The 14,525-nt window shown below is 44.7% G+C and overlaps 1 protein-coding gene across 1 annotated transcript; it reads left to right on the top strand.

The window, feature by feature from the left end:
* Positions 1–8,464: 8,464 nt before the first annotated feature.
* LOC125525740 (uncharacterized) lies at positions 8,465–12,594 on the top strand. The gene is made up of 3 exons (XM_087533519.1): positions 8,465–9,090; positions 9,152–9,396; positions 9,532–12,594. The coding sequence occupies exons 1-3, from the start codon at positions 8,627–8,629 to the stop codon at positions 9,609–9,611; spliced, it is 789 nt and encodes a 262-aa protein (XP_087389645.1). The 5' UTR covers positions 8,465–8,626; the 3' UTR covers positions 9,612–12,594.
* The last annotated feature ends 1,931 nt before the right edge of the window (positions 12,595–14,525 follow it).

Here is a 14,525-nt window from a genome sequence, read left to right as displayed (position 1 = left end):
GGCGGTGATCGGCAACCGTTGTAGTCAAAACTCTCAAAAGCTTGGATAGAGCGATTGCCAGGGAGAGTCAAACGCACGACGTAGAGGTATGTGGAGCTGGGAAGGCTTATAGTATGGTAGCAAAAAGGGTCAGCAATAATCAATTCAGAGATGCAAAGTTGAATAAACGCTCAACGACGGTACTGTGCTGGTCCTAGGCTAGACCGTGCTAGAGACGCGAGCCTAGAACACTAACAAAATCACGGCGCTGCACGTAAATAAGGGAAAAGCACACTCTGGAACTTTTTTTTTCGCTTTTTTTTGCGCTCCTCTTTTTTTTTGCGAAAAATTACTATAATGGCGAGTGTCTCAAAACTCTTCCCTCGTCAAACTGATAGGATGGGCACGAAAAAAAAATTTCCACTTTTTTTTTCGAAAATCAGGGCAGCGACGACGAAAAAGTGCGACAAAAAATCACTATGATGGCACGTGGCTCAAAAGACTCAGAAAAGCCAAAAAATAGGATAGGGAAAAAAAATTTGCCCATGAAAATTTTGGCCTAAAAACTGCCCGGGGGTCTCCAGACTCTTTTTTTTCCGAGACCTACGCAGGCAAGGAAACACGAATCGGAATTGAGATTGATCTCAAGAACAAACCTAATATGAGAAGAACTCGGATTGGTGGTGGATATATGGTTGTGGTATATGGCAGCGGTGGTGGTATATGGTAGCGGTGGTGGTATATGGATAGAGATTGATGGTGGTATATGGATACGGATTGGTAGTGGTATATGGATAAGGATTCAGAGCGGTGGCGGATAAGCAAAAGTGGTAGATGGGCGATGATGATGGTGCGGCGGCGGCGTGACAACTTATGACCAGAACTCGAAACTCTAAAAGACTAGACTCTAAGACCAGCAACTTGACACGACGATGCAACCGCAAATTCAACAAAGCAAAAACCCTAAAAAGATTATGCAAAGGCTCAGATTGGTTCGGATATGATGAACTAACCCTAATTTTTTTTTGTGTGGCTTTTTCGTGGACTGTAGGTATGAAGAACAGACTCGATCTAATCTACGAAAAACTGTAAAATCTCACCGAGCAACCTGGAAATCTGATACCACTTGATAGAGGCAAAGGTGTCCCGATGTTTCGATGAGATGGTGGCTATCGTTTTCTGTGGGAGTCGACCTTGACGATCCGACTACGAACGTGCGAGACGTCGCGCCTTAGCAATCGCTAAACCAACTTCCGAGGGGTTATTGACCACGCCGGAGCACGATCAACCTGACCACGAGGGCCTGTTTCCTGCGAGCAAACGAAGAACAAGCAAGAAACTGAGATTGCAATCTGGATATTGCGAATATAAGATGAAAGCTTTATTGATCAAGGTGGGGTTCTGTGACGTCTTGGTCTGGTCGTTGGACACAAACGAAGTACGCGAAGTTGCAGCTATGGCGAACTTTTAATCTAAACAAAACCCAAAGTCTAAACGACGCCCTAAGGGCTGTATATATGGAGGAAGAGAGGGGAATTTCGTGGCCCTTGAGGGTGGGGTCCGAAACCAACCCTAACTCTTGTTTCCCCACACATACGGACTCTAAAAGTAGCCTATACTTAAGTATTTCGAAATTACATGGGCCTGGCCCATTAATAAGGTGACGCAGCACCTAGAATAGCCTATGGACGAATATTATGAAGTGGCATCTTGTATATTTCGTCCATGGCTTCATGCACTCCTTATGGCGGCTTCAAAGTCCTGAAATCATCACTTGTAACTCCGTTCTTGATCCCCTTGCGCATGCCATCAACTTCATGCGTGTTCTTGCTCCAATGTTCATCCTTCTCCAAGCTAGGCCCTTGATTTGAAAGCAAAACAAATGTATCCAATTTAGGCAGCATCATAATCTCATGAACATTAGAATCATTACCAAGAAACGAAAGTACCTGGTAATTTAATTGGCGTGCGCGAGCTCTAGTAATTGGTCCAGTATATGTAACAGTAGGGGCTGTGGGTGTAACAATGGTATTGATGTCCTCATCACCGCGTGATCCTAATTTTTTTAGTGAAATTTGAGAAGAGAAGAGTCAAAACTCTACGTCAGGAGGCCTCACCAGAGCGACGAAGGGACCGAGGAGTAAAAAGAATCCTACTCTCTGATATATATAATCCTATAAGACACAAACATTATTCTAGACTCAAGAACGTCAGCGATTCGATCAAGCAGGGGGCTCCTAAGTCGGGGAAGGCTCTGATTACCAACTTGCAACACCCACGATGCGGCTATATCTCCCACGTATCGGAGCACGACTTAGGGGCATAACCGCATGGTAGGCATGTCGTAAGAGGGGTAATCTTTACACATCCCATGTACTGAATAAGAAAGGGATGCAGAGTTGGCTTGCAATCACCACTACACACAATATAAAAATATAGCATTACATCATCTAGGATTACAATCAAGGTCCGACTATGGAACCAAATAAAGAAAGACAACCCCTAATGCTAGATCCCCGATCGCCCTGACTGGGCTCCACTACTGATCAACTGTAAATAAAACAACACAACGAACACGATCTTCATCGAGCTCCCACTTGAGCTGGGTTGTGTCACCTGCACTGATATCATCGGGACCTGCAACTGGTTTTGGAAGTATCTGTGAGTCACGAGGACTCAGCAATCTCACACCCGCGAGATCAAGACTATTTAAGCTTATGGGTAGGAAAGGAGTAGTGAGGTGGAGCTGCAGCTAACACTAAGCATATATGGTGGCTAACATACGCAAATAAGTGCGAGAAGAGAAGCAAAGCAATGGTCGTGAACTAGAAGTGATCAAGAAGTGATCCTGCAACTACCTACGTTCAAGCATAACACAAGAACCGTGTTCACTTCTCGGACTCCGCCGGAAAGAGACCATCACGGCTACACACGCGGTTGATGCATTTTAATTAGGTTAAGTTTCAAGTTCTCTACAACCGGTCATTAACAAATTCCCATCTGCCCATAACCGCGGGCACGGCTTTCGAAAGTTCAAACCCTGCAGGGGTGTCCCAACTTAGCCCATCACAAGCTCTCACGGTCAAGAAGGATATTCCTTCTCCCAGGAAGATCCGATCAGACTCGGAATCCCGGTTACACGACATTTCAACAATGGTAAAATAAGACTAGCAAAGCTGCCCGAATGTGCCGACAAATCCTGATAGGAGCTGCACATATCTCGTTCTCAGGGCACACCAGATGAGCAATCCGTACAACTAAAACCAACCTTCAAGTTTCCTCAAGGTGGCGCTGCAAGGGGCTCTAGTTTGGACCAACACTCAGAGGAGCACTGGCCCAGGGGGTTAAAATAAAGATGACCCTCGGGCTCCGGAAACCCGAGGGAAAAAGGCTTAGGTGGCAAATGGTAAAATCAAGGTTGGGCCTTGCTGGAGGAGTTTTATTCAAGGCGAACTGTCAAGGGGTTCCCATTATAACCCAACCACGTAAGGAACGCAAAATTAAGGAACAAAACACCGGTATGATGGAAACTAGGGCGGCAAGAGTGGAACAAAACACCAGGCATAAGGCCGAGCCTTCCACCCTTTACCAAGTATATAGATGCATTAATTAAACAATGTATATATAGTGATATCCATACAATATCCATGTTCCAACATGGAACAAACTTCAGCTTCACCTGCAACTAGCAACGCTATAAGAGGGGCTGAGCAAAAGTGGTAACATAGCCAAACAACGGTTTGCTAGGAAAGGTGGGTTAGAGGCTTGACATGGCAATATGGGAGGCATGATATAGCAAGTGGTAGGTATCGCGGCATAGAAAAAGAGCGAACAACTAGGAAGCAAAGATAGAAGTGATTTCGAGGGTATGGTCATCTTGCCTGAAATCCCGCAAGGAAGAAGAACGAGTCCATGAAGAAGACAAACGTACGTAGTCGAACGGATACTTACAAACACGACATTATCGGAACTAACCCGAAGAAGCAACACCGGAAAGAAGTAAACAATATAGTAAAACAACCATCACATGAACATGGCATGATGCACAAGCAAGTATGATGCATGTCCGGTTTAATGAAGCATGGCATGGCAATATGACAAATGATACTACAAATTAAGTGGAGCTCAATATGCAACGAGTTGCATATTGATGAAACACCACAACAATTATTTAGTTCTCTCCCATTTAAGTACTCAACAAAATTAAATGTTGGTTATCATGGCAAGGGGTGAAGCATATGAAAACTATACCTATCTAGGCAAATTTAAATGAGGCCGGAACAACAAACAACAAGTCCGGAAAAACCTCATGAGTATATATATTAGATTTGGTACTGTTCTGCCCTAAACACAATTTTAGAGTTGTTAAACATGCAAAGCAAGTACACCATGTTAAACTAGGCATTTTTCTACCCCATTTACATATAAAGTTTGTTAAGTTTGGAGCTACGGTTATTAAGTTGTGAAATAAAGCATTTTAGCATGGCATATGAGCAAATTTGACCAAACAACATTTTAAACATTTCAAACATGCATGAAAGTTGGAAATTATGAAACTAGACAAAATTCTAAGCATTTTACATATATAGTTTGTTTTAATCCGATGCACGGTTGGTGAGTTATGATATGCAAGAACTTGGAGAGTTTTCTGCAAAACAGGAGTCTCTGGAAAATTAGAAAAATTGCAGATCTGGAAAAAAATAGAGACGGGCCGAATCTGGCAGGCCCGGAAAAGCACAGGGATCTGGGCGGCTGCTCACCAGCATGGCCACTGGGCCGGCGCGAGCTGGGCCTGGCCCGGTCGGTGGGGGATGCAGGCTGGACAAGCCGGATCTGGCCGGGCCTTGGACGCGCTGGGCTCGCGGACGCAAAGCGGTGGCATCGGGTCAACAGACGAAGGGGAGGTGGCCCAGGCGACAGCGGGGTCACAGGAGCAGTCGTCGTGCTCGCTCGATGCAGAACGAGCAGAGCGGTGGTGAGCCGGTGAGGCAGGAACGCGGCGGCGGGGATGGAAGCAGGGGCGCGCCGGGGGCGGCTGGACGAAGCGCACGAGGAGGCAGGGGCTCGTGCCCATCCTCGTGAAGCAGGACGACGACGGCGGTCTTGGCGCGGAGGCGACCACCGGCGACAAGTGGGTGGCGGGGACGACGGGATCCGGCGGTGAGATGACGAAAACCAAGCGAGGCAGAGGGTCGGGCGCGTCTCGTCCTCCTGCTTGAAGCAGAGGATGCAGGGGAAGCAGAGGCCGGCAGCGAGGGGTGCGGGGACCTTGGGACCTGGCGTCCATGGCGGAGGAGTTCCAAGGGCGGCAGCGCTATACGGTTCCTATAGGGAGGCGAGTTGAGAGATACGGGGAAAAAGAAAGGGGAGGGGCACGAGGATTAAGAGGAGGAGGTAGGCGCGGCACAGCCTGGGTTTACACCGAGACGAGGACGCAGGAGGAGCGGACATAGGGCTCAGGCGCCATGGGAGCAAAGGAGGCTGGGGAAGGTGGGAGCTACTGCCACTATAAGAAATATGTCAACTGGTGACCTTCTGTCAGTGACCCTGAAAGAATTGGTCATAGATCTATGACCATTTCAAACCAATTGGTCAAAAGCTGTTCGGGGGGCTCCAACCTCTAAATTATAACGACCATTTTGGTCAGAAAGGTCGTAATTTCCTTACACGAAATGGTCATAAAGCAGATAGCACTAGTCCGCTGCCTTATTTCTAGCTGATCACGACCAATACAGATGGTCATAACCTTGTAAATTGTGGTGGGTTGCTATGACTAGGCGCCACCTCATTAGTTTTGCCTATGTGTCATGTCCATGTGGCAATTTTTGCCCCAGGTTGTGAAGCAACCTATATTTTTGGCATTCCCAAAATTCCCAAAAAAATCTCATAAATTCTTTGGGTCATATCTTCGTCAAATATGTAAAAAAACCCTTCCTTTCCTAGTTCAAAAATAATTCAAAAATATTCATTTTTCTATTTTGTTCAGAAAAACACTTTGTGAAGGAAGTACCACTTTGGCATGTCCAAATGGTATCCATTTTCTACAGTGCTTTCCTATGCCCAAATAACCATCCTCCACCAAATGCCAGCTCAATCCATTCATTATTTTGAGCCCAGCTTCAACATTCGTATTTATGTCCAGTGTGGTACTTTGCAAAGCAAGTACCGCCTAGGCTCCTCCTTTTGAGCTGAAATTTGTGAATATGGTCTTCTTAGTAACTGATCATCCTCAGCCAAAACTCACATCCATTAGCCATGTGCATTTCCCGTACCGCTAATCAAACACTTGGCTGCTTATTCATGTTTGAGCATCGATCGGTCTCCTCATGAGAATCTTATGTTGTGATTTTCTTCCTAGCACCTACTTGGGGAGTGCCCAACCCACTAGACATGCCTAGGCCGCTAGAACACATGGCAACGCCACGGTCACGCGGTGACCACGCGGCGGGCATGCGAGTTTACGCACTCTAGAGTTGGGGCCCTCGGCCACCGTCGAAACCTCGATGTATTGCCACCAAACCATGTATTTATGATTAAATAGGTACTTATGTAACTAGAAATTATTTTCAGAAGAAATAAAGAGCAAACTATGGGGCAGCTGCAGTTCAAATTTGACCCGCTTCCTACTAAATCAGCGGGAATTTGTCTTTTTCACGAGAGGTGAATCAAAACTTTTGACACTGAACCATTTTGTCAATCATGCATTAAATATGGCCCAGTATTTTATAAAATTGATTTGGCCCAATTTTTCAACAAATATATGGTAGGTCCTTCACAAAAAAACTCATTTCGGGCACTCAGAAAATGGAAAATGAATTTTCCGTGCAAAGAAAATGAAAACTCCCTTGGGCAACATTGTTTGAAATTCCAAGATGCACCCTTGTGCACAATATGAGATCATTTGAATAAAGTATGCCATGAATGTGGCCATAAGATTGATCATTTGTCTTAAAAGCCATGAATCTTCACGCGTGATAGCTCATTTCTGAGAACACTTTTTTTAAATAATTGCCGTGTTACAAGTTTATTATTTTTTTCTGAAAACTTGGTCACATATGATGACACAATGCGAAGGTTTTCCAATTTTTTAATTTTTTATTGAATTTTTTATGCCCGTTTCAAAATGCGGTCAAAACAGCGGGCTTGATTGTTCCTAGCTGGTGGTTGAATCTTGGAAAATTTTTGACGTTTCTCTGATGAAATAGGTACTTATGTAACTAGAAATGATTTTTAAAAAAAATAAAGAGCAAACTATGAGGCAGCTGTAGTTTAAATTTGACCCGCTTCCTACTGAATCAACGGGGATTTGTCTTTTTCATGAGAGGTGGATCAAAACTTTTGACACCCAACCATTTTGTCAATTATGCATTAAATATGGCCTAGTATTTTAGAAAATTGATTTGGCCCAATTTTGCCACAAATATATGGTAGGTCATTCACAAAAAAAACTCATTTCGGGCACTCAGAAAATGGAAAATGAATTTTCCATCCAAAGAAAATGAAAACTCCCTTAGGCAACATTGTTTGGAATTCCAAGATGCACCCTTATGCACAATATGAGATCACTTGAACAAAGTATGCCATGAATGTGGCCATAAAATTGATCATTTAGCTTGAAAGCCATGAATCTTCACGCATGATAGCTCATTTTTGAGAACACATTTTAAAAATAATTACCGTATTACAAGTTTATTATTTTTTCTGGAAACTTGGTCACATATGATGACACAATGTGAAGGTTTTCTAATTTTTTGATTTTGTTGAATTTTTTATGCCCGTTTCAAAATGCGGTCAAAACGGCGGGCTTGACCGTTCCTAGCTAGTGGTTGAATCTTGGAAAACTTTTGACGTTTCTCCGATGAAATAGATACTTATGTACCTAGAAATAATTTTTGAAAAAAAATAAAGAGCAAACTATGAGGCAGCTGCAGTTCAAATTTGACCCGCTTCCTGCTGAATCGGCGGGAATTTGTCTTTTTCACGAGAGGTGGATCAAAACTTTTTACACCCAACCATTTGGTCAATTGTGCATTAAATATGGCCTAGTATTTTAGAAAAATGATTTGGTCCAATTTTGCAACAAATATATGGTAGCTTCTTCACAAAAAAATTATTTTGGGCACTCAGAAAATGAAAAATTGATTTTTCGTGCAAAGGAAATGAAAACTCCCTTTGTCAATATTGTTTGCAAATCCACGGTGTAAACTTGTGCAAAATATGATATCATTTGAACAAATATTTGGTAGGTCTGTCTAAAAAAAACTCATTTTGAGCATTAAGAAATGAAAAATGATTTTTTCGTGAAAAACTTATCTTTGATTACGACCAATTTAGATGGTCTAAGGTCTTCAAATTGTTTGCTGTGTTCTGATTGGTATATAGACATCTCACGCGGATCGTTCATCAAACACCGTCCGATTGTCCAAGATCCAACGGCTGCCTTCACCCCCTCACGTCTCACCCACTTAACCCTAACACAACCCGTCTCACCCCCTCACCCTCTCTCCTACGCACTCACAGCCGCCGCCCCCAACCATCTCCCTCGCTCCGATCTCGATCCGCCGCCGCCGCCCTCCAACCTAGCCCCACCGCCACCGTCGACGACCCTCACCGTAGAGGAGGTCGAGGCTGACCCAAGATCGAGCCCATGCCCAGACTCACGAGTGAAGCCCCGCGGAGCTGCCCACAAACTGCTCCTCTTCCCCAACCCCCGATTCCTCTCCAATCTGTGCTGTCGCCGTCGATCCCCACCCCCGTCGGCGACCTCGTCTCCCCGTCCCCCCCATCCCCACCCCCACCGCCGACCGACCTCCCTCCTCATCTCGTCCATCCACCCATGGAAACCCCCTCTTCCACAGATCCACCCACCCACGCCCACCAGTTCTGGCGATGGATGGGGCGCACCAGTTCTAGCGATGGATGGGGCGCACCAGTTCTGGCGATGGCAGCGCCGGACCCGCACCCACCTGTGCGATGGAGGTCAGCCGCATCAAGATCCACCTGCGCGATGGAGGCCGGCCGGATCGGTGTGGCGCGGCACACCACACCGGAGCTTGATGCTGTGCTGGTCGTCGACAACGACGCAACTCCGACGGGACCTAGACGCCCAAGGTACGTACGCCGTTCTTGCGAACTCTTCCATCTCCTCTCATGCGTGGCTTGCGTACTGCAGATCTGACCCCCCATCCTTCCTTCCTTGTGTTCGCGGAACGACAACGGCAAGGGGACGACCGATGTGCGTGGTGGACCAGGAGGTGGAGAACCGTCTCGCCCTCCTTGTTCACATCACCTCCCTTTGCTTTCCCTTGGACACTTGGAGAGAGAGAAGGAAGATGGCGGACGAGGGGATGGCCAATTGCATCGACATCATCCTCGCCATCATCCTGCCGCCGCTCGGCGTCTTCCTCAAGTTCGCCTGTGGGTTGAGTTTCCCGAGCTTTGTCCCGGTCCCGTGCTAGCTGCATGTTTAAACTTCACAGTAGGTTCTCTCCTGAGCGTGATTCCGTCGAGAGTTGGGTTAACTGACTGTTGGTGTTGAACGTGCTTTTGCAGATCGAGTTCTGAATCTGCTTGCTGCTCACCTTCTTCGGCTACCTCCCTGGCATCATCTACGCCGTCTGGGTCATCACTAAGTAGGTGCCGGAGGGGCTCCTCACCTCTGGCTGCATTCACCGATGCGCCTTGGGGGAACTTGTCATGTTTCCCGGTTATTTTCTGTTCAGTACAGTCCTCTGCAGAATTTACAAAAGCAATTTTTACTGTATGAAGAAACTAAACAGATATAGTCCGTCGTATTCTTAACAACACAAAACGATGCATCTTCCAAGAAAAAGTAATTTTGCATATCCAGAAGAGAAGCGCCCTGCAGCTTGTTGTTACTTCCATCTCTGTTCCAAAAACAGAGGAACCATCTTTTTTGGTTCAGATAATTGCGAGGAAATTCCTGAACTGATCCCTACTTCCTCTGGTTGTTGTTTGTGCCAGGTGACCCAAGGTTGCTGAAGAGGAGCCGCAGCCGCACAAGAGTATCTGAAGATGACTCCTCCGTTTCTAACCCATCCCCTTCCTTCCACTGTTTTGGATGATGAACTTGATCCTTCTTAATTAATTAATTTCTCATCATGCTTAATTAGCTGTAAATGTGCCCCCTTATGGAAGAAGAAGAAGATAATACAAATGTAATTTAATTGGATGGTCTCTTTCATCGTGCTTAATTAGCTGTAAATGTGCCTCCCTTACTGAAGAAGATAAGAATCCATATGTGTTACGCAAAATTAACTTTGTCATCTTGTAAGCACTCTAGGCAGTGTCTAGAGGGTGAAAATATGAGAACAAAAAAAGAATTACTTGATTAATTTAAAATATCCATCCTTTACTCCGTCCATGTCATTGTTATTTACCCCTGGGAGTATTTTTAACTTGAAAATCTCTGGTGAACTGCCATTTCGAGTACATTTTCTTGCTCTGTTAATTTTTTTGGGTTACTCCATCTTGCTTTGTTAAGTAAAATTTGATATGTGGAGTAGCAGCAGTAAGCTAGACCCTCCATCTTGCTCTGTACATAGTCAAAGCTACTCCAAGTTAGCAGCAATACTATTAACTTCTCAATTTGCTTGGATTACATTTAACTTCTAGTACTCCAGTACTCCAGTAATTTTGCTTAGAGTATTTAACAAGATTGAACTGTACATGTGTGGAGTAATTTTGCTGGGAGTATTTAACAAGATTGAACAAGATTTAACTTGTCAACATTCAACAGTATTTTCAGTAAGTATTCTGAACATGCTTCTAAATATTTCTAGATTTTGAACATGCAAGCAAATCTGCAGGAGTAAACAAGTTCTTGCGGTAGATATTGCAAGTGTTTTATCTAAACATCTACTCTCACCGAAGATATTTCAAGTGGTCTGACCAGATTTTCTCAGTTTGCAAGTTTACTTACTTTTCCAGTTAATTAACTGGACATCTTGGAGTAGTTAGAAAATCATGAATTATTTGCAGAAAACCATAGAAGTATTGTACTCCAGGGTGCATTACTTACATAAACTTGCTTGCAAGCTTATTTTCTGACTCACATAAAAAGCTTAGTTAACTTCTGTAGTACTTTGGGTAAAAATGGAATGGTTCCATCCTGCACAACATACTTTGAGTGAATGTTGAGTACTGTATGCACTTGTGTAATATATGTTGGTTGATGAATGCCTGGGTGTGTCACTGCTTGTTCCATGCTACATTTAGGAATTGTTCATTTTTGTGTTATGACAACTTCACCGCATCCTGCCGAAACCTTTCTAAAATCTTGCAGATTCTAGTGCTACCACACAACTAGATCAGTATTTGATTACTGTTACAAGTGGAGGTCTAAATCAGCAGAGAACAGGGGTGAGATGTACATGTCCCAACCTCCTTCCCTCCCATGTATGAATACGCTCTCAAGTAGTCATTTTTGTGAATGGGCATATGATAAGAACTAAGAATTCACCTTCACTAATTGTCTATGATATTTCATCAGGATCTATAAGTACTTGAGGTACATATTGGCCGCACCACCAATTTGTGTAGTTCTTGGGCCCTCTTGGTAGTGGGTTCTCAGTAGGACTATAGAGTTGATAGTATGCTTCTATGCATCCCCATTTATGAGTTATGCAGAATAAGAATTACAATTTGCTGCAATTCAGATGTTTTGAATTCTTCAATCTTGAATTGTTCAATGATGATAGCTATCTTGCACCGTACTATAAAATCATGGATCGGCAACTAGGTGATTGTCAATCCGTTCTTGCTAGATGTGTTGTTGTTTTTCTTCTTCTAAGATAAGATGGTAGCATCACATGTCATCCTATCATGTTCTACTAGTTCCTTAAGTGTAAGATAAGATGGTGGCATCAGATGTGTGTTCTGACTTGTGACTGCTTACTACATGGATACATGCAGCTAGCTAGCAACCTAGCAGTACTAGTAAGAATATATGTGACTAATTCCCTCCCTATACCTTGTGATTGATTCCAGGTATATACAGATGCCATCTTTGTCTGGCAACATATGCACCTGATTACATTCAGGTGCATATAGTATACTTGAACAGTGTAAACATATACATACTTCAATTGCATGCATGCATGTTTGCCGTTCCCTGAACTGTTTGACTGCTTTGCATACGGCTTGTGTCTTGCTGCTCTCTGACCTGTTGTTCTGTCCATATGTTACTTGATCATTTGCAAAATATATCTCGGTTTTCGCTGTAATGAGAATGTTATATGCATGGTTTCCTGTTAAATCTAAAGTTTTGCAGCAAATTTTCATCGTTATGAGAATTTGCAAAATATGGATTCACTTGATTATGTTTCTAACTTTTCATAATTTATTATTTGCAGATGCTGGCTTTCATTCTTCCAAAGTTGGGTGTACAGGACCTCTAGGAAGAAGAATCCCGAAGAAAAACCACACCCAGCAATGCGTTTTAGCTCACTAGAGATAGTTATGCTTGCAGCTAGTTATGTGTATATTTAGTTGTATTTTATAGCTGAATACCAGAATTGTATTATGCTTGGCTGTTGTATGAAATATTATGCCTTATTGGCTCTTTTTGAATCAAATTATCTAATTGCACAAATATAGTACTGGTGTGTGGTACCCGAAAAGCAAACCTGGTAATTGGTTCCCATTTGACGAGTGGGACCTACTTTAAAATAGAAAAGAAACAAAAGAAAACTGACAAGTGGGCTGAAAAAAGGCCGAGGCCCCAAAAAATTGCATTGTAAAAGGTTTTTGGCCCAAAACATGAAAGTCTATTGGGCTTGGCCCATGTAGCTTACCCAAATTGAAAGAAAAAACAACAAATGGGCTGAATTGTTGGACTCGGCCCATGTAAAACACCTAATCGGACCGGGCTGAATGTTGTCAATGACCTTTTCAATTGGTCGCAATTCTGCCATGTTAGATTGCCACGTCGGATCCGACGTGGCTTGGGCAGACATGCAATGACCAAAACAAAAGGTCATAGGTTCAACGACCTTCTATTTTGGTCGTAAACGTCTATGACCTTCTCACAGAGAAGGTCGTTAATTTCAGTTTACGACCGCCAGCTTTTGACCTTCTGTTTTTGGTCACAAAAATGTCGCAAATGAAAAACTATGACCTTTCAGCGGTCAATAGTGAGGGTCACAAGTTGACATATTTCTTGTAGTGTGCTCCGGCGAGGGAGCTCGGCACGCTGGCTCCTCGGCCACCGGTTGGGCTCGGGTTGAAAACGAGGGGAGGCGTTGCGGCTGGCTGCTACACGGGCCAACGAGGAAGAAACATTCATGGGGATCGGGAGGAGGAGTGGGGTTGGACAGGCACGGAAACAGAGGAGGTGGGTGTCGACGGATCTTGGTGATGTGATGGGGAGTAGTGGCGGCGGCTGAGAGGATCCCTAGGAAATAGGGTTAGGTCCAAAATGGACTAGGGATAGACTATATGTAATGGAAGAAGGGTTTTTTTTATCATCCGATGGACGAGAATAAAATGCTAGGGAGTCCAATAAATAAAACGATGATATTTTGGGGATATTTGGGGATGATCCGGACCCAAGGGAGCCGACTGTCCGGGTTGGGTTCGGGACAACTTTCGGACGCGCACTCGAGGTTAGTCGATGCACTGTGCAAGGAGGGGAGGTCTGACAAAAGGCCACGGAGGCAAGGGGGTTTGATGGGCTTAGAAAAGAGAGATGAGAAGGAGAGGCCCGGCGACTATTTTCGGAGACCGAAAACGTCCGACGTTTGACCGGCTATATTGCCGCTATAGTTTAACCGTTGGGCTATCAAACGAGCTCCGAATGCGATGAAACTTGGCAGGCGGCCTATCTACACTATAACTACACCGCATGCCAACTTTCAACCCATTCCGACAACATTTTCCGGCCACTTATAAAATACTATTTCGGACATGCCGCGGGCGCGTGCAAGTGTGTCTGGGCTCAGAACGGACAACGGAAAAAACGGGGAGACCCGGACGGTTGCAAGTTTGAAAACATGATGATGCAATGCACATGATGACATGGAAAGATGCAACACGCAAGCAAACGACACGGCAACAACAGCGAATAACTGGAAGACACCTGGCGCATCAGACTTGGGGCGTTACAAAAGGCATTTTGAAAAAATAGCTACCACTTTAATATCTCAAACGTTTGTATAATTAAAATCGTGTGCGTTCTGTTAACCATTCACGTGACGCCATGTGTCTTGGTTTTAATGGCTATGGGAGGTGCCGTGTGCACGACTGCTTAGCTGAACGGGGGCGTGCGAGCGGAGTCCGGTGCGCGGGCTGACCGGGAGGCGTGCAAGCTGTCCTCTAATGCGCAGGCTCACCAGGAAGCGTGTGAGCTGTACGCTGCGCAGGCTCACTGGGAAGCGAGCCCTTTAACTTCCATGGCTGCCCGCCTTCCTCTCCATTAATGGCGCCCGAGCTGCTGTTAATACGGGTGGCCTTACTGTTCGCCTCCCATTCCCCTCCCTCCCGCAGACCTCCACCAACGCCATGGTGGAGAATGATCATCTCCCACT

Source organism: Triticum urartu, chromosome 7A, assembly GCF_056163025.1.
Source record: "Triticum urartu cultivar PI428250 chromosome 7A, HENAU_Tu73, whole genome shotgun sequence".
Classification (NCBI taxonomy): Eukaryota; Viridiplantae; Streptophyta; class Magnoliopsida; order Poales; family Poaceae; genus Triticum; species Triticum urartu.
This window is presented reverse-complemented; position numbering and strand designations above follow the sequence as displayed.